Here is a 24,839-nt window from a genome sequence, read left to right on the forward strand (position 1 = left end):
ACAGTCAATGCATGTGATTGCAGCTTCCACTCCTGATCGATGTAATGAGCTGTTACTCCAAGATAGCTATGATTACCTAGCGATGTCCAATAGTCACCAGTCAGCGAGACAGAAGCTATGTTGTCCAAATTCGTAGCTAGTTTTGCGTTCTCTGTGTCATACCACTCGTGTATCCTGGACTTGACTGTGGCCCTGGATGGCAACGCGTACGTGAGGTCACCGGAGGCAATCCGGATAATATCAGGGAGACCTTCGTCTTCCACTATATAAACTGGCCTGCATGCTGTGGCTATCCATTTAGCTATAGCTTGGCTCAGTTTACTGGAGGTCGACGTATCCATGGATCTGCTTCTAAAACGGCTGTCCCGTGTAGTTGGTCGTACGTTACCAGAAGCAGAGCTTACGCTGGGATCCGTGTGCTTGGCTTGCAAGTGATACCTCAGACCGGATGTACTTCGGTGATAACTAAACTCAGCTCGACAAATGCTACATATAACTTTCGTTTTGTCAAGTGTACTATCTGCCAAAGTTTTGAAAATAAACTTCCCATCCATTATCCCTTCTTTCTCCATAATTCAATCTGGCTGCACACCCTTCTATGAGACTACCACTTGGCGGCACAGCTACTGTTCATCAGTGTCGCGCGCCCTGTACAAACACCTCAATACGGGTACTTCAAGGGGTCAAAGAACGTGCGTTAATTGCGACATTTTTTCTTAATCGAATTAATGTATGATTGCGTTAACTCGTTATTATCGCGCTAATTTTGACAGCCCTATATATATATATATATATATATATATATATATATATATATATATATACATACATACACATCTCTGCCTCAACTATGACAACAGAACTAGAGTTACAAAATAGATAGCTGAGAGGACTGATACGTGCACGATACCACGGGAGTTTGCGCGTGATCCACATCCAGTTACTGTTTGGATACCGAGTTCCAAAGCCCTACTTGTTGCTTTATGAGCCCTCATCTCTTTCACTTTTTTCATTTGCACATTACACTGCTCTTGAGGTAACACACAAGTGTGCCATTTGTATTAGCATGGTGCTTGACATTTACACACTGGGAAAGCAATTAGTCCAGAACTAGGGTCATTAATACAATGAGTAGGCTAGACTGTTTGCTCTGATAGCTACTGCAATATGTATTAATGGAAAATGGCAATGATGCCATCAATTTTCTGCATGCTAACATATCCTCTGAGTGTCTCACAGAGGAACAAGATGACAATCTGAATTCCCCTTCCATGCGCCTACTTATCTTCTGTTTTGGCGACCTGAATCTAAGCAGTATAAAGGCCAACTCGTTGGCTCGAACAGGCATTTTTCAAGCTTTTTTTCAAAGGGGGGGGGGGGGGGAGAGAACACAGCTATTGCACTGGATACAACAAACCATTGACAGAAACTCATAGTGCTTGGTATGAATAAGTGTTGCAGATGCAAATTCAGGTAAAGATGCATCACAGGTTAAAAATATACCCATATGACTGAGTCAGGGAGTTATACTAAGTGCTGACATGAACAGTTTAACTACTACAAGGGTAAGTGGAAAGGACTGCAGTCATCATGAGTGAATGATTCAAGTCTGCAAACTGCTTTTAAACCAAAAAAAAGGTATTTAAAAAAAAATGTATTTTTGAGGGAGTTCCTAGGTTGGGAAGGTTGTTTCTTTGAAGTTCATGCTAACTTGTAATTGTTGCAGTCATCTTTTCAGATGGTTTTGTGTGTGCAAAGGCAGCAGGAGGAGCAACAACAGGCGTATTGTGCATGACTTAACTTTGTCGAAGGTACTGTATACTGTATGGCTAGTGAGTGGAATTTGAAAGAGTTATTACTTTAGCAAAAATCTTTCATCGTAGACTATAAATTCATTAAAGTTATTTCCCTTGGAGCAGTGAAGGCTTTAGACCAATATCCACTTCAAATCCAAGCAACCTTTGTGACAGCAGTTGTGAAGGTAGATTTGAACTACAGTGTTGTATTTGATTGCGCTTCTGACAGAAATTAATTCATAAATGTGCTGCTCAACAAACAAAAAAATCCCTGTGATATTTTCTTTTCCAGGCAATTTATTAAGATTTAAAGTATTTGCAGAAAAGGCCTTTTGATCTTTACTTTGAGGCATTTGAAAACTGTTTCACGTACTTTTAAAGCAGTTATTTTAATCCTTTATTTATTCATTCATCAATTTATGATTGAAATAACTTAACTAGGAATTTAAGTATCATTTTCAATTACCACGCAGCATGTGTGGTAATACAAGATGATTACCCATCTAAGGAAAGCCTTTTCACTCCTATTTAGCCCCATTGTAGCAAATTTGGTTGCAGTTCCACCAGAGATCCACTGGGGGTGATTGCTGTGCAAAAGGAATGGGACTCCATGGAGCTAGATGGCTAAAATTTGGTCTTTTCACCTGATTATAGTTGGAAAATCTCAGATTTGTAGTTTTTGCAAGTTCACCATGGATTATGCTCAAAAGTTGAATGAACTAGTACTTATGTCCTTTCAATTTGTTACAGGTTGTCGTTGTTGCTCATACCCATAGTTCCGCTACTGAATGCTGATTGGTCAGTGAGGACGATTACGACCGTAAATCCTGCTTGATGGCATCCAAAGCGGAGCCAGAATGTCTGAGTGAATGTTTCGGCATGGTCTTTAAAACATTAGCAAATCTCTTTCTAGCATGTGTATTGACAGGGAGAGACTTACTTGTCCACTGTGTTGTTGATGCCTCGACAGAAAAAGGAAGTGACTCGAGCGTTATCTCGGGCTGTAGACGATGTGTATGACGTCATTGAAATTTAAAAGGCTTTTTAGAACAAATAAGCCACTTTAAAAAAATCTTACACCCGGAGGTGTATTGTGTTAGCCTCCCCTTTCAATGCAACATTCAATTATTAGAAGAAATGGATTTTGAGGGGTATAGCTCCTTAGAGTCCCGTTTCTTTCTGCACTCACCTGTGAGCGCCCCGAGTGGCTCTGGTGGAACTGCAACCAGTTCAGAAGCTGTAAGTAGATAGTGTGAACTTCTTCCCCTTTTAGAAATTATTTGAGATGGATGTATACGTAGACGGTAACCGAAAGTCTATTGGTAGGCACTACATCCCAGCGTTTATGAAGGTATTAGACTGCCTGTTAAAATTGTGTCCCGAAGATCTGTCTCAGCAAGGTATCACAAAAAAGATGGGATCAGTAACTTTTTCATTAATTGCTGGGTTTCTTGAGTTTCCTGTGAAAAGCAAATAGCCTTATTAACATTGTAAGATCTGCTCAAAAGATCACCGGACTTCAGTCCCCAGACATGAGCTCAATGTTCTGTAACAATGGCGGTGTTCTTTGTAGATTCTCAGTTATTTCCTGTGATTCTAAAAGATTGTTGGTTTTGTTGATGTGAGTTTTTGTGTTGCTAAAATGGTGAATGTTTTTAGCAATGGAGCAACTGACGCATGAGGGCAACACACAGAGGTTGTCTGGATGTTACAATGATATATTGACCACAGCAGGACTTTCCCTGCCAAACCCACCGCTGACTTTCCTCTCTCTCTTTTTCTCTCCAGTTTCTCCTCCCAACCAGTTGATGCAGTATTTGTAGTCTTTCCAGTATCCTGCTTTCCTATTACCTGTCAGAAGCTAATACTGTACAGCTATCTCTGCAGCCTCCTACCATGCAGACTTACCACTGATTAGTGTGTTTTTGGCTACTCCATTTTAATAGAGATGTAAGGATTATCCCCGATGGATGGGGAGATTCAGCTTAGATCTTAGTTGACAGAGATTGATAGTTGGCTGATGGCCACATGGTAGAAAGTCACCCACTCAGGAGGAGAAACACAGCTAGAACATGCTTCCAGGCTGCCAACTCTCACACGCATTGGCCGTGAGACACACACGCTTTGACTGGTTTCACACGCGCACACGCCACAACTCCCGATTTCTCACGCTGAAGTGTCAACCCGGTCGTCAAATTTCTGAAAGATGAGTTTATCTATAGATCTACCTGTTGTGCCACTGCCACTCGTGATTGACTAGTTGTGTTTTCAGAGACTGTGAGGGTTCAAGAGCGCTCCCTGTCTGTGGAAGTTCGAATTGTCGCAAACTGAGAACATTTTTTTTACGATCCATCCCAGGTGCATTTCCCGGCTCCAGGTATGAGCTCTGAGTATCACAGACCCGACCGTCGCTTCGTGACCACTCTCTCTGTAAAAATAGAGGTGAGCAGCGCGGCTGGTGGACTCGCTCTGCTGTGGGCAGTGAGGCGTTGCATCCGTGCAGACCTCCGATGAAGAGAGCGTACAGCCTCCTCTAAACTTTGTCAGAGACCAGAGACCCAAATGGGCCTCTGTGTCTGTGCGACGGTCTGAATGAGATCCACCATATCAGCGGAGCAATAACATGCACAGCAGACTAGATTACAACTCTCCAAATGTCGGACAACAGAGATGGAGGAGTTATATTTTGAATGTGCACAAAGTTGTAAACATGAGCAAAAATCTGATGAAACACATCTGAGCTATACTATACTATACAGTATATACTATACTATATATACTATATATACTGCAACGTTGGGCCACTATTGTGCTTCTCTAACCTCGGTGCATCTCTAAATGTAACTGTAAATAATTAATTTTATGTTTTATAAAATGAACAAATAGTCTTTATTTTCCCAAAAAGTAAATACAGTAAGTGGGGCACAGAGCATAAGGGCCAAACATTACTGAGCCTTGGCACAAAGGTTAAAGGATAAGAATCTATGTAACTCAATGTTCTTATTCTTTAGAATTTCAGTGGTCTTAGTTGATCCCTCAACATTAATTAACTTTGGGTCCCTGTTCCCTACACCAAAACCCCTGGACCTGTTCCCCCACAGACCCAAATCTTCTCAGCTGTTGCTGACATATGCTACTGTCTCTTCATGGGTTCATTATGTTTGGCACATTGTCTGGGTCAGGTCTTATATCATAAGAAGTTAATTGTAACTAATGTAAATGCTAAATGCCGTCTGTTGATACTACAACAACACAAAGGTTCTTAACCCTACAGTTTTGCACATATCATGTAAGACTTGATTTCTGCTTTTTCTTGCAAAAAACTCTCCAGAAAGTGCCATTTAATGGTTTATTTAAAAAAAAAAAATTCTGGGGGGGCATACCCCCATCCCCCCCCACATATAACAATCCCAATTTAAACCCTGAAGGATAAAGACCCAAAGAAATTGCTTTGTGGCAAAATATGGTTGGCCCCCCCAATCTCACTCCAGGTTTTGGGAAAGTTGGCAGCCCTGGGTTTGGTATCAGTGGTGCTGTTAATAGGAGGAGCACAAATAGTTTTGACCCCAAATCTACTCACTGCAACTCTCACGCTGTTGAGGCTGAAATGTCTGGTGATGGATTTAATGGACACATGGATTCCTGCACGTTATGAAGATCTTGTGATTAATAATCACTGATGACTGCTGGAGTCTGTAGTTTCAACAGGAGGAAACTGCCACTGTCAGGTAAAGAGAGCGTGCTATGATATATTCTTTGATGTACTTTATTTCGCTACTTCAACCTATATTTTTTTTTATATTATTCACTGACGTGTTTTTCTATAATGGATGTTCTGAATATTTTAAAATGATAATTTAAAAATAATAATGTTTAAGAGGTGTGACAGTAAATGTAAAATACTTTAACTTGAATTGTCCAACATTGAGTAGCCTAGTTTGTCAGCATAATCTTCTTTATATGTTTTAAATAAAGATACAAAAAAGAAAATGAAAAACAAAGGGATAAGTCAGACTTTGTTCCTTGTTAAAGAGCACGAGGACATAATTGAAAAACAACAAGGAATCAGTGACCGAGAACATATCGACCACTAAGAACACAGGTGAGGTCGTGATATTGTTTTAAAGACATTAACTCCATCCCTGGTGATCAGCTGTTGTTGAACTAGTTACTGCTAGTTATGTTCTGGTTACCATGGCCCAGAGTAGTAAGTACAGCTGAAAGTAGATTAGTCCTTTAGAAGTAGATTAGTCCTTTAGAAGTAGATCAGTCCTTTAGAAGCGGGTCTATCTTGTTACATTAAATGTAAAGATACACCTGGAACAACAAACAGAAGAATGAATCCACTTCAGCTGCAGAAATCATGAATTATTAAACAGTCTGTCGACATTTAGTCCGTATGGTAGATTACACAAATAAGGGTCACGTCCTCGTGCGGGAGCGAAACTCGACATGTCTACTGTAATGAAGGAAAAGTATTGTTTAATAACCCTACATGGCTGAGTCCTATCAGTGGGATTAATTTTGGTCAAATGGCTTCTCCAGAAGAAATTTTGTTTTAATATACAAAGGGATCCTTTTGGAGCGTTTTGAGATCAGAATACAATGATAAAACATTTTGTATTGATAAGCAGTTTAGCTGTGTTGTACACCACAGCTTCTCAAACTGTGGCACAGGTAGATTGATACTGTAGATGGATTTTAATAATCCCAAATTAGGAAATTACTCTGTTAGAAGCAGCAAGGTACAAGGACACACCACACATACAGAAAAAACAAGAAGTGTAGAATACATTGTACAACCTACATACATAGTATATATAACAAACTAAAACATGTATTAAACATTAAATAACCAGTGTGCAAGAAGCTGGTCAGGTGCTCCCTCTAGTGTTACACAGGGGCAACATCTGCCCCAGATCCGCTGGAGACCAGAGCCCTGTAGCCCTCCATGGTCATGACATCAAGCAGGTGTCCTCTCGTAAATATATAGGAGTGTATATAGATAATGACCTGAGTTGGTGCTCACCATAGACTGTATATATATATATTGAATATTAACAGTCTATGGTGCACACATGTAACAAGTGTCTGTGCCAGAACTCATCAGCGTCTCCACTTTTTCCTCAGACTTAGTGTTGGGGGTCTGTAAAAAAAATATCATGTTAATCATCTTTAGAGCAACAATAGAGAAAATTCTCCAGCATGGTATTACCAGCTGGTTTGGGAATTTGACAAGAAGGCAAAAATAATGGGAACACCTTCACCTCTCAACCTGCAGGAGCTTTTTGATCAGGCAGCAATCAGGGCGGCTAAGACCGGTCTGTCTGGTAACCTCACGTTTTGTTTTCACAGTTTGAGCTGTTGAACTCAGGAAGAGGTACAGGGTCCTCTGTGCAAATATAACAGGTATACAGTGGGGCTCGAAAGTGTGGGCACCCCAGGTAGGAATTTGTATTAATGTGCATAAAGAAGCCAAGAAAAGATGGAAAAATCTCCAAAAGGCATCAAATGACCGATTAGACATTCATATAATATGTCACAAGAAGTTAGATTTTATTTCCATCATTTACACTATCAAAATAACAGAAAAATTAAAAAGTTTGGCCCCCCTGCAGAGTTTATAGCATCCAGTGCTCCCTTTGGGGTGGCTGTGGCTCAGTGGTAGAGCAGGTTGTCTGCCAATTGGAAGGTTGATGGTTCAATCCCTGGCCCTGCAGTCCCATGTCGAAGTGTCTTTGGGCAAGACACTGAACCCCGAATTGCCACCGGTGCTGCACCATTGGAGTGTGAGTGTGTATCTGATGAGCGGGTGGCACCCTGTATGGGAGCCTCGGCCACAGTGTGTGTGAATGGTGAATGTTTCCTGTAGATGTAAAAGCGCTTTGAGTAGTTGTCCTCAAAAAACAGTGGAAGTTAAAGCAAGACCTGGGAGACCAAGAAAAATGTCAGACAGAACAGCTTGCAGGATTGTGAGAAAAGCACGAAAACCCACGTTTGACGGCACGATCCATCCAGAAAGACCTGCAGACACTGGAGTTCCACTATGAAGAGATATTTGTACAAATATTGTCTTCATGGAAGAGTCATCAGAAGAAAACCTCTACGTCCTCACCACAAAACCACTTAATGCCATCTGTGAAAAAGCTAAAGTTAAAGAAAGGATAGCTTCTACAAATGGATAATGATCCTAAACACACCTCAAAATCCACGGTGGATTACATCAAGAGACGTAAACTAAAGGTTTTGCCTTGGCCTTTACAATCTCCTGACCTCAATAATTGAAAATCTATGGATAGACCTTAAAAGAGCAGTGGTGACAGACAGCCCAGAAATCTCAAAGAACTGGAAGACTTTTGGAAGGAAGAATGGGATACCTCAAACAAGAATCAAAAGACTCCTTACTGGCCACAACAAGCGTTTTCAAGCTGTGATACTTGCCAAAGGGGGGGAGGGGGTATTAACTCTGCAGGGTGCCATGCCTTTTGGAGATTTTTCCATCTTTTTTTGGCTTCTTTATGCACATTAATACAAATTTTTACCTGGGGTGCCCAAATTTTCAAGCCCGACTTTAAGCACTCATTTGTTCCTCTCGCAGTTAATCTCATTAGCGATGAACGTATGACTATGAATTTTTTTAATGTGTATCTGTGAGTGTATACAGTGGTGTGAAAAAGTGTTTGCCCCCTTCCTCATTTCCTGTTCCTTATGGGGCGCCGTTTGTAAAGCGGCTCGTGCTGAAAATAACAGCAACATTTTGTCACATTTAGCTTTAAATAATGTTTAAATAACTGGTATGAAATTTTGAGGGTCACTTTCTTGCACATTTACAACAATATTTGTCAACTTGGAAATATTTTAAATAGTTAAATCCAAATATTAAATGTTACACCTAAATGTTAAATGTTAAATCTATAGCTAAATCTAAATCTAAATGTTAAATCTAAATCTAAATGTAAATCTAAATCTAAATGTTAAATCTAAATCTAAATCTAAATGTTAAATCTAAATATTAAATCTAAATCTAATGTTAAATCTAATCTAAATGTTAAATCAAATATAGATCTAAATCTAATGTTAAATCTAAATCTAAATCTAAATGTTAAATCTAAATATTAAATCTAAATCTAATGTTAAATCTAAATCTAAATGTTAATCTAAATCTAAATGTTAAATCTAAATCTAAATCTAAATGTTAAATCTAAATGTTTCGGGTGAAACTAAATATTTAGCTAATATGCAAATTAATGTCGGTAAAGTACCAAAATAAAAGCTCGAGGAGGTCAGTGTATGTTTATAGTGTCAAATAACGAATAAAAATCCTCTCAATGTTAAATCTATATGCTAAATCTAAATCTAAATGTTAAATCTAATCTAAATGTAAATCTAAATCTAAATGTTAAATCTAAATCTAAATCTAAATGTTAAATCTAAATATTAAATCTAAATCTAAATGTTAAATCTAATCTAAATGTTAAATCTAAATATTAGATCTAAATCTAAATGTTAAATCTAAATCTAAATCTAAATGTAAATCTAAATATTAAATCTAAATCTAAATGTAAATCTAATCTAATGTTAAATCTAAATCTAAATCTAAATGTTAAATCTAATATTAAATCTAAATCTAAATGTTAAATCTAATCTAAATGTTAAATCTAAATCTAAATGTTAAATCTAAATCTAAATCTAAATGTTAAATCTAAATGTTGCGGGTGAAACTAAATATTTAGCTAATATGCAATTAATGTCGGTACCGGAAGTACCAAAATAAAAGCTCGAGGAGGTCAGTGTATGTTTATAGTGTCAAATAACGAATAAAAATCCTCTCATTGGGAGATATGGACTCTTGAACTTGGATAACCGTGAAAATAACTACCTAAAATAATAAACACAGTTGGGGAAAACTGTATTTGAAGAGTACTTTGAGTTTTTAGTGTCACTTTTTGAATGGTGTGGGAATTATAGCCACTATAGCCAGCACGGGGGGGCTCACTTTGACTGGTCTGTCACGTTCGCTTGCATTAAGGTCAGCAAGAGCCTATCCCCGCCCGCCCCCGACAAGGTACGGTACTGTTGGCCATGGTCACCCTGCGTAATGTCCAACGAATCAGCGTTAGCCGAGAACATCGGCAGAGCCGTCCTGGTGGCTGAACAAACTTATTCAACAGCGACAGCAACAGCCTCAGGGCCACCGCAGGCCACCTCGGTAAGCATGTTTTCCAAATCACGGAGCTAGCAATGTTGTCAAGGCTAACTTAACTAAACTAGCTAACGGTAGCTAGCCAGTAGAGATTTGCTACTACCTTGACAACAGACAATGCTAGCTCCGTGATTTGGAAAACATGCTTACCGAGGTGGCCTGCGGTGGCCCTGAGGCTGTCGCTGTCGCTGTTGAATAAGTTTGTTCAGCCACCGGGACGGCTCTGCCGATGTTCTCGGCTAACGCTGATTCGTTGGACATTTCGCAGTGTCTTGTCAGTGCCTTGTCGGGGGCGGGCGGGGATAGGCTCTTGCTGACGTTAATGCAAGCGAACGTGACAGACCAGTCAAAGTGAGCCCCCCGTGGCTGGCTATAGTGGCTATAATTCCCACACCATTCATAAAAGTGACACTAAAAAACTCAAAGTACTCTTCAAATACAGTTTTCCCCACTGTGTTTATTATTTAGGTAGTTATTTTCACGGTTATCCAAGTTCAAGAGTCCATATCTCCCGATGAGAGGATTTTTATTCGTTATTTGACACTATAAACATACACTGACCTCCTCGAGCTTTTATTTTGGTACTTCCGGTTACCGACATTAATTTGCATATTAGCTAAATATTTAGTTTCACCCGAAACATTTAGATTTAACATTTAGATTTAGATTTAGATTTAACATTTAGATTTAGATTTAACATTTAGATTTAGATTTAATATTTAGATTTAACATTTAGATTTAGATTTAGATTTAACATTTAGATTTAGATTTAACATTTAGATTTAGATTTAATATTTAGATTTAACATTTTAGATTTAGTTTTAATATTTAGATTTAACATTTAGATTTAGATTTAGATTTAACATTTAGATTTAGATTTAATATTTAGATTTAACATTTAGATTTAGATTTAATATTTAGATTTAACATTTAGATTTAGATTTAGATTTAACATTTAGATTTAGATTTAACATTTAGATTTAGATTTAACATTTAGATTTAGATTTAGCATATAGATTTAACATTTGACATTTAGGTGTAACATTTAATATTTGGATTTAACTATTTAAAATATTTCCAAGTTGACAAATATTGTTGTAAATGTGCAAGAAAGTGACCCTCAAAATTTCATACCAGTTATTTAAACATTATTTAAAGCTAAATGTGACAAAATGTTGCTGTTATTTTCAGCACGAGCTGCTTTACAAACGGCGCCCCATAGTTCCTTTGCATGTTTGTCACACTTAAGTGTTTTGGAACATCAAACCAATTTAAACAATAGTCAAGGACAACACAAGTAAACACAAAATGCAATTTGTAAATGAAGGTGTTTATTATTAAAGGTGAAAAAAAATCCACACCATCATGGCCCTGTGTGAAAAAGTGATTGCCCCCCTTGTTAAAACATACTATAACTGTGGTTGTCCACACCTGAGTTCAATTTCTCTAGCCACACCCAGGCCTGATTATTGCCACACCTGTTCACAATCAAGGCATCACTTAAATAGGAGCTGCTTGACACAGTAAGGTCCACCAGAAGATCCTTAAAAGCTACACATCATGCCGAGACCCAAAGAAATTCAGGAACAATTGAGATCTATCAGTCTGGAAAGGGTTATAAAGCCATTTCCAAAGCTTTGGGAATCCAGCGAACCACAGTGAGAGCCATTATCCACAAATGGCGAAGACATGGAACAGTGGTGAACCTTCCCAGGAGTGGCCGGCCGCCCAAAATTACCCCAAGAGCGCAGCGACGACTCATCCAAGAGGTCACAAAAGACCCCACAACAACGTCCAAAGAACTGCGGACCTCACTTGCCTCAGTTAAGGTCAGCGTTCATGCCTCCACCATCAGGAAAAGACTGGGCAAAAATGGCCTGCATGGCAGAGTTCCAAGGAGAAAACCACTGCTGAGCAAAAAGAACATCAAAGCTCGTCTCAATTTCTCCACAACACATCTTGATGATCCCCAAGACTTTTGGGACAACATTCTGTGGACCGATGAGACAAAAGTGGAACTCTTTGGAAGGTGTGTGTCCAAGTATATCTGGCGTAGAAGGAACACTGCATTTCATAAAAAGAACATTATACCAACAGTCAAATATGGTGGTGGTAGTGTGATGGTCTGGGGCTGTTTTCCTGCTTCAGGACCTGGAAGACTTGCTGTGATAAAAGGAACTATGAATTCTGCTGTCTACCAAGAGATCCTGAAGGAGAATGTCCGACCATCTGTTCGTGTACTCAAGCTGAAACAAACTTGGGTTCTGCAGCAGGACAATGATCCTAAACACACCAGCAAGTCCACCACCGAATGGCTGAAGAAAAACAAAATGAAGACTTTGGAGTGGCCTAGCCAAAGTCCTGACCTGAATCCTATTGAGATGTTGTGGTATGACCTTAAAAAGGCCGTTCATGCTCGAAAACCCTCTAATGTAACTGAATTAGGACAATTATGCAAAGATGAGTGGGCCAAAATTCCTCCAGGACGCTGTAAAAGCCTCATTGCACGTTATCGCAAACGCTTGGTTGCAGTTGTTGTTGCTAAGGGTGGCCCAACCAGTTATTAGGTTTAGGGGGCAATCACTTTTTCACACAGGGCCATGATGGTTTGGATTTTTTTTCACCTTTAATAATAAACACCTTCATTTACAAATTGCATTTTGTGTTTACTTGTGTTGTCCTTGACTATTGTTTAAATTGGTTTGATGTTCCGAAACACTTAAGTGTGACAAACATGCAAAGGAACAGGAAATGAGGAAGGGGGCAAACACTTTTTTACACCACTGTATATGTATGGATATGAATGGGGGAATGAATGAATGCCTGGATGCATATGGAGGATAGAGTGGTTGTAAGGCATGTATGGGTGAACATAAGAATGTGGGAAGGATGGCTTTTATCTTATTTTAGTATAGAAAATGGTCATTTGTAATCTGCCATTTGCACAGCTCTTTGAGTAGACTGTATGTTTACTTTACATTTGTCTTTTAATTGTTTTAACCTTCTGCTTGTTGTGTGTCTGTTGTAATGCTTGCAGCAATGTTACTCAGTGTCCAAAACAAATTTCTCCTAAGGGAGACTTATAAAGATACTTAGACTTTGGCTTTTAACCTTGTGACCGACATATAACCGTTAATCTGAGTTTTCCTCCCGTTACTCTGTCCTCTGTGACTGTCTCCATCTAGAAACTAAGCTACTAAGCTAACTCTGACTGTACAAGATCAGACAGTGGTTTACGGAGCGATAGATTGGCTTTGCAAAAAAGACCCGGAGCGTTCTATAAACGGATCCACGCATTTAAAATATTGCTCGATCACGCAAATTTGATCGTGGGAAACCCAAATCGTGATTGTGATTAAAATTTGCTTAATTGTGCAGCCCTATCCCACGGGGCCCGTGGTGGATGGATGAGATGGTAAAGACACATGGTTCTGCCTGTTTAGAGCGACCTTATTGGTCAACTAAGTTTGGGTTATTGCGTCAGCGGCTTATACACCGTCCCATACTGGCAGCCTAAAATCTCCTATTTTATCTGCTTTTATATGTTTAACTGTTTGTAACCGCTCTGTAGTGGTGATCGTATCACAAAAAAAAGCCACTTATGGGAATTTCTTTTAAATTCCCACCCTGACACCGGTTACTCATTTCAGGCTTCTCTAAAAAAACTTCCTCTCTTGCCATGTTGTTGTGCATTGTAATCTCTATATGGTTGTCTTCTTTTTGTTTCCAGATGGTGTTCCTGTTTTAGATTTTACGTCTCGCTTCCTCCTTAATCTGAGTGAGAAGTGAGGAGATGTCTTCAGCCCATATAAACTGGGATTCTACCGTATACAATAATGTTAAGAAAACATTTGAGAGTTGCCCCATTGCTGGTAAGATAATCTTATTACAGCAAGCCTTTATGACTCATACTCATGTCTTTCTTTCTTTCTTTCCAACACCTTGGTTGCAGCTGTAAGCAGTCCAACAAAGTGCTGTCCTGAGGGACTAAACACTGAGAGATTCATATACACACTGTGACGCATTCAAGATTGTACAATGATTTATTCCTTTTCTTCCACACGTAAAATACAATTAACACTGCAGTTACTGTAATGACAGCACAACGTTCATGCATTTCTTTCACATCAATAGCAGTCAGATTCACGGTGTTCACTCAGAAGGAATAACACATGGGGAGGCACTTTTAATGACATTTTGAACATGTTAAGAGGCTAAAACCACATTTAAAACTTACCCCATTTAAGCCTGTTGGGTGGTAACTCTAGCAGGAGGATAACACGGTGTAGGCAGCACCGATTGTTTTAGTTTTTCTTTCTACTGACAGACCTCCACATTTAACAACAGAGCTACGTGTTGGAATCGACCAAAATTCTCCTTTAACGTGGAGTCAGAAATTTAGACAAATTTCAATCAGAGTTCATTTCAACAGCTTCTATCAATGACTTTGATTTGCAGTATGTGTTGTATGTTTTAACCAGTCTTCTCTCCACAGATACTTGTGCTGAGTGTCCTCGGAGGACATACCCTCACATGTCGTAGATCCGAGTATCTGAACGGGGATCAGTGCTGTCCTAAGTGTTCTGCTGGTAAGATCTGATTGAATGTCCTCTAGCACCATGGAGGGAGGCCAAACACCTGCCCTCACACTGCCATGACACAGAGCTACATTTACATTGGCAAAGTATCCCTTTCTTTAGAAACATTATATTACATGAACATGTTGGTTTTCTTTTCAACAGGAAGTCGAGTTGAACAACATTGCACAGAGTTCAGAAATACTTCCTGTCTGGATTGCGATGAGGGAACATTCATGAATCGTCCCACAGGGTTTACAGCATGTTTTCCCTGTAAACTCTGTGATTCAGGTAGACCTTTTTGTTAATATTTTCCAATGTCTAAGCCTAGATTTAGTAGTTTTATGACTGCTGGTCCCACTGTTAATGCTGTGAAAGAACTGAGAAAACTAAAGACTGGGTTAGCAGTGTCATTGTGAAGATGCAGAGAGTCATTTTGAAGAGTTTACTGCACTGCAGAATTACAGACTGCTCATAGAAACAAAGACCTCATGGTCTCTGGAGTACTGTGAGACCAGTGTCATAAAATCCTCTTTTCACTAGGGCTGGGTGATAGGAAGTTCAGATATCATGATATTCCTGACCAAATACCTCAATATCAATATTTCAGCAATATTCTAGGGTTGTCAATGGTGCATTAACAAAAAACTTAGATTTTAGATCCATAATCATCAGTAATGTGGATATAATGACTAAGTGGGTAAAGGTAAAGAATAGAACAGTTACAACAGTCTGGTAAGTTCAGCAAAGTACATCACTTTGCCTTAATGCAGTCTTTAAAACCAGGAAAAGACACTTATGTCATATCACGATATTACAATATCCAAAATCTAAGACAATGTCTAGTCTCATATCACGATATTGATATAATATCAATATATTGCCCAGCCCTAGTTTTCACATGAGTAAATATTAGTGAACATGATCAAAAGTCTTTTTGCAGTTAAGATATTAGATCTTGGTATCAGCTTAGACTTTTATTCTCTGTTTTTATAAATGTAACTATTTTAGCATGTAGCTCTATAGTAGAAGAGACAAAGTACATATATATAACATATTTATGTGTTGGCAGGTTCTGGTTTGAAGCTGAAGTCATGTACGGCTACAGGTCTAGTTTGTGAACCTCTGGAGGGATTCTACTGTACGTACGCTGTAGAGGGAAACTGTCTGGTAGCACAGAAACACAGACGCTGTCAACAAGGACAATATATCCGCCAAAAAGGTTAGTTTGTCAGTCCCTCCAGGATTTTGCTGACTTTTTTTGAGATTGTTGCGCCCCAAAATACCTAATGTTGCAGGAGCTTTTGTAAAAAAAATTGCAATGTTGCGTTTGTTGCAATGAATTTACGGGAGACAGAGAAAGTTGCAAAAAAGGCTTTTGTTGTATAGTTCTTTAAATTAAATTAAAAAGGAAACTTGTTTTGGGGAGAATAAAATAACTCTAGGCTGAGTTTTCCTTGTAATCTTTCCAAAAAGGCTCAGAAGGCTGCAAATGTTGGTATAATATGAAAATGGCTGGTGGATTTAAGACAAAACCTCTGTCAGTGGCTTGTTGATCTTTACATTAGTTCATTTCCTATCCTGCCTGGGATATATTCATATGGTTTGATAAAGAACTTATTGGACTTAAACTTATCATTGCACAGACAATAACAAGCAAAGCTGACCTCAATTTAGGTCGTTCTGTATGTCTCATCTCCGGTTTTTCCTGCATCTGCATTTGTTGTCAGAAAAACAAAGTATTTAAAGGTTCCCTGCTATATATAATCACAAGCAGTTACAGAGTCTGGCATGTGGGACTGCTGGGATTGGTTGAAGTTGCAGGAAACTCTGGTTGTTGGTCAAATTTGTGAAAACGTTGCGGGGAATTGTGGCTCGCACCAAAGTCAGCGATTGGTTGAATTTGCACAGTCAAAACATCACAAAATCCTGGAAGGACTGATTTATTGTGTTGACTTTAAGATTATAGGTATAGATTTAATTTTAAAGTTTGTGGGAAATGACCTTAAAGGTGCTCTGAGCGATTGCATGCATGTTTTAGTCTACAACATTTGTTGTCACATACAGCAAACTTCTCCTCTCTATCTGCTAGCTGCCTGTCCCCAGAACACACTGTAAAAACAACGTGGTCTCTGTAGACAGCCCAGGGTCTACAAACGGCAACAAAAACAAACTGTGCCCACCTGCACCATGAAGCGTACACAAACAGTGTTCCAGCGTTCCAGCCAATAACAGACAAGAAGGATTTGAGGAGGGGGGTGGGGGGGGTTAGTGCGCCGAAGCACAAAAGGGAGGAGACGGGATGAGGAGGAAGGATGGGCGAGCTAGTCTCGTTTTGGTTAAAAATACTTTGAACGTCAATTTTTTTCCTGAAATATGAAAGCTTGTGAAAGATTATATTTTGGGACTTGAGACAAAGAAATGTTATATTGTATACAATAATAATACATTTTTGTATTGCTTATTTTTGTCTGTTTCAAAAAACGTTTTTTAAATCCACTGAAAGGAAACCAGACAGATCTGCTGAAATGTAAAGATATCATATACCACTTTGTTCTCTTCACATTATGTAAACTGAACTGTATCATCTGTAGGAACAGCTGTCAGGGACACTGAGTGCTCTGACTGCAGCGATGGAACATTTTCTGATGGGACATTATTTCCATCGTGTCAGCCACACACACAGTAAGTGAAGCTTCAGATCAGACATGGACACACCTGAACTCTTAGAGCAGCAGCATGGTTTCTACACAGGTTCCTGTCTAAATGTCCCTCTATCATTCCAGATGTGAGACATTGAATCTTCAGCTGATAAAACCAGGAAGTGCTTCAACGGATGCTGAATGTGGAGAACCAGGTTTAGGGTTCAGTTCAGGAGCTGTGATTGGCCTCGTTGTGGGGCTTGTGATGATTGAGATCTGTTTATTCATCATGCTCGCTTTGTTTTTCTTGCTGTGCCTCAAGAAGAAGAAAGACACAGGTATGATTGGCATTAAGACAATTAAAACATTTATGTTTTTGATACATAATATAATTGTCAGATCATTATGTTGATTGAGGTGTTTTTCATTGGTAATGTTTTATTACAGGAAGAAAAACGATTAAAGACAATCTCCAACAGGTATGTTCTTTACTGTTATTACTCAGTCCATGTTACTGTAGTACAGGAGGACGTAGAAATGATTTTATACGTAGTAATTAAATGGTATCACTCTTTTATCAGTACCTCAGAAAGAATAAACGTCCACCTAAAGAAGAAGAAGAGCTGCAGGTAAGACAGTAGTGAATTCTTCATTTAAATGTTCATGTCTTACCAATGTATAAAATGTTTCTGTTTAAACTCAATGTATTTCTCTCCTCAGGGGGGGGGCTGTGGTAAATAAACACAGAGACAGTCAACCTGACACTGCTGAGGAAAGGTCCAGGTTCAATGAAATCCAGTTGGATGCTGGCACCTTGTACGTTGAACAGAAATGAATCAGTCCAAGGTGAATTTTGGGCACTGTGCTCCAAAGTGACCCCCTGCTGGTCTGCAGTCTGCATCACTATCTTACAGAGATGTTACTGGACAGAGACTAGTCGGTCTGGACTAACAGCTTGGAGTAAGTCACAGACTAAATCCTGGACTAAGTATGTGACGGCTCCAGGCTCTTCACTCATAACATCTGCTCCATCTCTCTCACCTGTACATTCTGCTGCTTGTACAGAGAGCTGCCGTTGTGTGGAACTCCTTAAAGGCCGACATTCTCCCCTCCCTGTCATTACAAGCCCCAGATCACACAGACATCATGTGTCTGAAGGCAGGTATTGTCAGAGAGAAAACACCTGGCCCCTGCAGCCTCTTGTCTCTACTGAAGCCACTCCAGACCAAGCTTCTGTCAGGACGGCTCTGCTCAACGCTCGCTCCCTTACCAACGAGACATTTCTTCTTCTTCTTACTGAAACCTGGCAGAGGAATACCGAGTATTCGTCCATCAGTGAAGTTTGTCCTGCAGACTGTAGCTTCATCAGGACACCGAGGCTGTCAGGCCCTGATGATGGTCTGGCAGGGATTTTAGAAATAGCTTTAACTGGCGATTGGTTAGCACAGAGACTGTTCACTCAATTGTACTTAATGTGACTCTGAAAAAAGAAATCCCACATTCTGCTCTTGCAGAATCTCTGTCCCTCTGGACCTTTGTCAAGAGAGGGACCAAAACGTTAAAAGCAAGATTAGAATGTGGGATTTTTCTTTTTCCAAGTTTGTGATATTTTCTACTGCATCTATACAGAATTATTGTTTTACGTGTAAATAGTTCATACAAATAAACTTAATATGACTAAAATTGGTCAAAGCCTTTTTGCTGTATTTTGATCTACCAAACTCACGGCCCAGCTGGCCTTTATCCGTCTAATTATACTGACTTTTTGTCCTGAGTTATGAAGTTGGACGTAGTTTTAATTATTAAAGATTTTCATCACCACTCGGCTTAAGAAAGTCGGCGTGCATGTTTACACGAAGTCATGAAGGCGAGGCAGCTTTATCTCTACATTTCAACAAAAGGGTAATTCAAAGATCCCCGCTGACTTGATAAGATATAAGTTAAGAGATAATTTGTTTATTAGTCCCCCCAAAGGTGTTTGTGCGAAACACTGTGAACGACAAGACTATAACCATGTACCTCCCAGGGCATAGCATCCTGCTGGGATCAACCAGCAGATTACCAGGGGCCTCTACAGCCTGCAGAGTGATGCTGACAGGTACGCTTGTTTCATTTAACCTGAACTACTTTATAGATTCCCTGGAAGGAAATATTTTTCTCACTTTCATTATTTCACAGGTCGGGTCAAAGGAAGTGTCTTTGCTATTATAGCCATATTAAAATAGGACTTTTAATAATTATTCAACCATGCTAACATATAGACCAAACAGTGTGCTATGACACTGCTTCCTTCGCAAGGAATATAAGTTCTCACAAAATGATTATTGGTACAGAAGAATAAAAAATAAAAGAAATATTGCTACTCAATTATAGATGTCTCTACTTCTGACATTTCTATGATTTTTTTTTCTTGTGAAATACTGGATAGTTTGACCTATTCAGGCCTCTAGGAGTTTCAGATTAAACAAGGTTAAGGGGTTAAGAGGAGAAAATCTCTCTTTGGTTCCCTCTGCTCACAACTCATGGACATGTAAAGAGTGGCCTAAGTAGAGTGTGCTTGCATTTTAGGGATTACCAAAAAAGAGAGGACACAAAAAACTGATTATCACAAATCAGCAGCTTTATCAATTTTGCCCATTGCGGAGCACAAGAAGTAATTAGTTGTCATAACAGTGAATGTTGTCCTACATCATGTGACTTGTAAGAGTCTGCACCGATTGCTTTCTGCGGTGCAGAGCCTCCCATCAAACACACGGTGGCAGCAGCACTTCACTGACAGAAGGCAATCAGCTGCTGAGCAGGCCTGCTATCAATATTAATATTGGTTTCAGAAATACTTTTGTTTTTCTTGATTTAATGTTTCTATTCAATGTGTTTTTATTTAGCGTTTTAATGTATTATGATGCCTCATGTAGTAGGCTATAGCCTTTTATATATTTGGATTTGCCTAAACGGGGCGGCTGTGGCTCAGTGGTAGAGCGGTTGCCTGCCAATCGGAAGGTTGGTGGTTCAATCCCTGCCCCTGCAGTCATTGTCGAAGTGTCCTTGGGCAAGACACTGAACCCCGAGTTGCCCCCGGTGCTGCGCATCGGAGTGTGAATGTGTGCGAATGTTTATCTGATGAGCAGGTGGCACCTTGTACGGCAGCCCCGGTCACAGTGTATGAATGTGTGTGAATGGTGAATGTCTCCTAAAAGCGCTTTGAGCAGTTGTTAAGACTGGAAAAGCGCTATATAAATACAGCACATTTACATTTAAACAAATGAAATAAGGATACATTGTATTATATATTATATTTTGTAATATAGTGCAATTATTACCCGTGTGTGTGTGTGTGTGTGTGTGTGTGTGAGAATTCTCATTCTAAACATGACAGTATAAAGAAGGTTCTACACTCTTTCATTCTACAGTTCATTGTGATGTCATAGAATGCGGAACGCAACAGTAAATTTAGGGATTCTTTATAGATTACATTTCATTTGGCTACCTGATTTCTAAGTGAACACAACGCAAAACTAGCCTTCTGAAGGAGACATGACTCAAGACTTAGTGATCTACGACGCTACAGACACGGTGAGTAAAGGTGAATAATAAGTACGGTGTAGTTTCTGCTAGGACATTTTCAGATGTGTAGGCCTAATGTGCTAAATCCTACATTTGGGAGAGTTATAACGCCAGCTGTGTGAGTTAGTTGTTTCTAATAATGTTGTCCAATGTAAATGTTTGACATACTTTTAAGAAAATGTAATCCAGTCATGGCTTTTGCAAATGTCCTACTATAGCTGCAAAGTTTCTAATTTGACAAAAAATCCAATCCCCAAAACTTTGCGACATTAAGTTATTTCTATGTCTGTTTTGAAGACTATATTCACAAAAAAAGAGTAGATGGTTAAAAAGCTTATCCACCAAATAAGACTGGATCTCTGTTATTCTCTCTTGCAAGGCATGATGACTTTTGATGAAGAAGGAACCCCACTTGGAACCTTTCTTTATGATCAGGATGGGGACTCAACACAGACTTTCAGACTTCCTGATTATTACACCATGCAATGAAACTTAAGCAAATGCTTTTTTTTTTTACCCACAAGCTAATATATATATCATAAGAGTTAGTTTGTCTGTCCTTATTGTACTCATTATATCGCTTATTTTCTGTTTTTGCTCAACTAACTCACTCTCCTCATTCCTCACGTTCCTCATGTCTTTTAGGATCATAAAAAAAAGGTGTCTTCCACCATGTCAAACTGCAAGTCGAGACCAACTGGGGCAATCCTGACTACACTTGTCTGTACAGTTTTAAGGTCCATGGCACACTGGCAGACTGAAGAAGGACACGGAGGAGTAGACAGGACCCCAACATCTGGGTGCAGAGACAGATGAGTATGATTTTGTGTAACTTTAAATCAGATTCCAACCCTCTGTGGATAAATAGGTTTAATTTAACCTTGTGTTGTGGAATTTATTTCATAAAAATAAATCATAAATAATAAGTCATAAAATACCAGCAAGTGATATTTTTAGTGTAAGTGGGTGGCGAGATGTGATAGCCACTCCAATTGGCTGGGTTGGACACTTGTGCAGGGGAGGACGGGGGGGGTTGATGCTAGGAGGAAGTATGGCGTACTGTGAAGGTTCACCATACTTGCTTCCAGTGAATACTCCTCCCTGCAAGGTGAAAAGAAGAGATGCGTGGCTGTCAACATCACTTGGCCATTTGCTGGTATTTTCTGTCACTTTTTACTTTTACTTTACTTTACTTTCACATTTGATGTGATTTCCTCTAAGGGATCATTAAGAGCATGTCTTCTTTCTCCTTCTAAATTCCACAACACAACGTCTACGTATTCACAGACGGTTTCAGTCTGAGGGCTGCACGGTGGCACAGTGGTGAGCACTGTAGCCGCACAGAGAAAGAACTGTGTATGGTTCTGGATCTGTGCAGAGATTGCATATTCTCTCTGTGTACGCGTGGGTTTACTCCGGGTCCTCTCCGGTTCCCTCCCACATTAAATATGCAAAGTTTAGGTTAATTAGTTGCATATATTTGGATGATATAATCATAACAATAAACATCAAGAAAAATAATTTCTGCTTGTTTTGTCTTTTATTTTATTATTTTACTTTCAACAGGGCAATTCAAAGTGCTTTACTCCGAATCAGTTAAAAAATAAAAACAGATAAAACACAAGAATAAAAGTTACAGTGCAGTATAAGAAATTAAACATTAAAGGAATGAACATTCATTTAAAGAACAAAGAACGGCAACATAAAAAAGAAAGGTCTTCATCCTTGATTAAAGAACTGAGAGTAGCAGCAGATCTGCAGGTTTCTGGGAGTTTGTTCCAGATCTGAGGAGCATAGAAACTGAACGTCATGTTGCTTCTAAGGCTGAATCTGAAGATGTTGATATTACTGAGCTTTTTAACTTTAAACATTTAATTCATTTCATATAAGAAGGGGACAATGCAAATGAATGAAAAGGCATGATAATACAGTACATGGGTTTAAGATGCCATAATTGGCTAAAGGGCTGTTTTTCTTCTGTAGTCCCATTGCATCGATGTTAAAAGGGCTTTATAAAATACAAGCTATGCAATAACTAACTTTAGACTGGAATGATGAGGTGTTTGGGTTCATTTCTTTAAGGTATCATAAGGTTCATCAGGGCACAGATGTCCACTTGGACTGAATAAACCGGGTGGTAGTAGCTCAGTCCTGAGGTAGTTGGGTTGGGAACTAGAGGTTCAAGTCCAGAATACAGAGTGTGGATTGGTAGCTGGATAGGTGCCCTTGAGCAAGGCGCTGAACCCCCAACTGCCCTGACTCTGACACCTCTCCATCAGTGTGTATAGCATATATAGGTCCTGAGCATTGGTGTAATTCAGGCCAGTATTTAATGTGTGTGCAACTGCACTAACAGAATGAAAATTGTGAATTTCCCCACATGGGATAAATAAAGGCATTAGAAAAAATAAAAGACAAAAAGATGGAATAACTCAAGATTCTGCCACTAATTATGACACCAGTTCAGGTCATGTTGTTGGATTAAATCAAACCATTTTAAAACTGAGCACTCCTGACCTCTAGTGATTAAAGTCAGTGTAACATGCTGTCATGCAACACACCTAATACATGTTTTAACTCCCTCAGTAATATCTACTAGGTGGAACATGGGAAAATAATCACAGTAAGAACTGTGAGAGAGGGACTCCAGTTGAGACCCAGTTAAAAATGTTCCATAGAAACGTCTCAAACTACTCCACTATACGACAAGTAGCAGCCGTCAGAATGTGTGACCCCACTGTAACTGCTTCATAATGGAGTCAAACTTGTATATATATATTTTATGGTGGTTATTTCATCCCTTCACAATAATCTGGACACATCATTTACTTTGAGTAATCACAAAGCCAGTACCTCGGAGGTCAAACTAATAATGGCACGCTCAATATAAACTTGCATGTGTAATATCAAAACACAAGTAAACACTTCTCCTGACCACTAATGCTCTTTAAACTGCTACAGAAGGGGTTGGAGACATTTCTATGGGACATTTTTAACTGGGTCTCAATTGGAGTCCAGGCAGACTGCTGCCTTCTACAAAAAGAGGAAGCTTTGATGTTTTCAGAGAGCCTTTCAAGCCCCAGAGTTTTATATTCATAAAGATACATCTTCCACAGAGGGTTCCAGTATTACTGATGACTGACGGCATGAAGTACTGGCTCAAAATAAAAGAATTATCCATTTGTCCAGATTATTGTGAAGGGATGGAATAACTCCTTTTAACTCCTTTATTTATCATCCTTTATTTATCATTTTAGACATTTATCAGTGGAGAGGGGCCAGACTCCCTGTACTAATGAACTGTTCCAGAGTCAGGTAGGACCAGGCTGTGGTGATAACAGTCTCATGGAATCAGCAACTTGTTGAACACAATGTCAAATGAACGTAGAGTGATTTACATCTTTAACCTGTGATGTATCTCTGCCTCTAATTAGCAACTTGTCAAACACAATGCTCAACTGTATACAGAGGGATTTGTACCTGTAAATGTATATTGTGTGTCTAGTTTGGAACTCATATCTCATCATTTGTTAATCAATTTAGTATTTTTCAAATGACATATATCATAAATCTCCTATTTGTGTGGTTAATTTTGAGACTGTGAATATCCCAATGCTCTCCAGTAGATGGCGGTAATTTCTTCTTCCCTCTTTTTCTGAGACGGGTATGGCTGCAGACTGGGGCGTCCCATGTCATCCGTCCCGTCTGATGCGGTCTCGTCTCATACGGAGGTGTGTCCAACGGTAAATCCAGAGGGTCAAAATTACGATATCGCGAATAATTTTCCAAATGGAGTCACGGGTAAATTCGTGACCACATTTGTTGCAATTGATTGAAAAACGTTAAAAAACTGTTAAAGAAACAATTTTGCCAAAGCCTAGCCTACATGTAGTTTGCTCATTTTTGAATGTTACAGGGCTGCCAACTTTTCCCAAAACCTTGGAGTGAGATTTGGGGGGGCCAACCCATATTTTGCCGCGTACAAAGCAATTTCTTTGGGTCTTTATCCTTCAGGGTTTAAATTGGGATTTGTTATATGTGGGGGGGGATGGGGGTA

At 39.3% G+C, this 24,839-nt stretch overlaps 1 protein-coding gene across 1 annotated transcript; it reads left to right on the forward strand.

Moving 5' to 3' along the window:
* The first annotated feature begins 13,685 nt into the window (after positions 1-13,685).
* On the forward strand, positions 13,686-18,740 carry LOC116676308 (tumor necrosis factor receptor superfamily member 14). Its single transcript, XM_032507512.1, has 9 exons — positions 13,686-13,871; positions 14,495-14,588; positions 14,742-14,867; positions 15,649-15,798; positions 17,171-17,261; positions 17,363-17,556; positions 17,666-17,697; positions 17,800-17,847; positions 17,939-18,740. The coding sequence occupies exons 1-9, from the start codon at positions 13,836-13,838 to the stop codon at positions 17,957-17,959; spliced, it is 792 nt and encodes a 263-aa protein (XP_032363403.1). The 5' UTR covers positions 13,686-13,835; the 3' UTR covers positions 17,960-18,740.
* Positions 18,741-24,839: the final 6,099 nt, after the last annotated feature.

The sequence above is a fragment of the Etheostoma spectabile genome, unplaced genomic scaffold (genome assembly GCF_008692095.1).
Source record: "Etheostoma spectabile isolate EspeVRDwgs_2016 unplaced genomic scaffold, UIUC_Espe_1.0 scaffold00003002, whole genome shotgun sequence".
NCBI classification, from domain to species: Eukaryota; Metazoa; Chordata; class Actinopteri; order Perciformes; family Percidae; genus Etheostoma; species Etheostoma spectabile.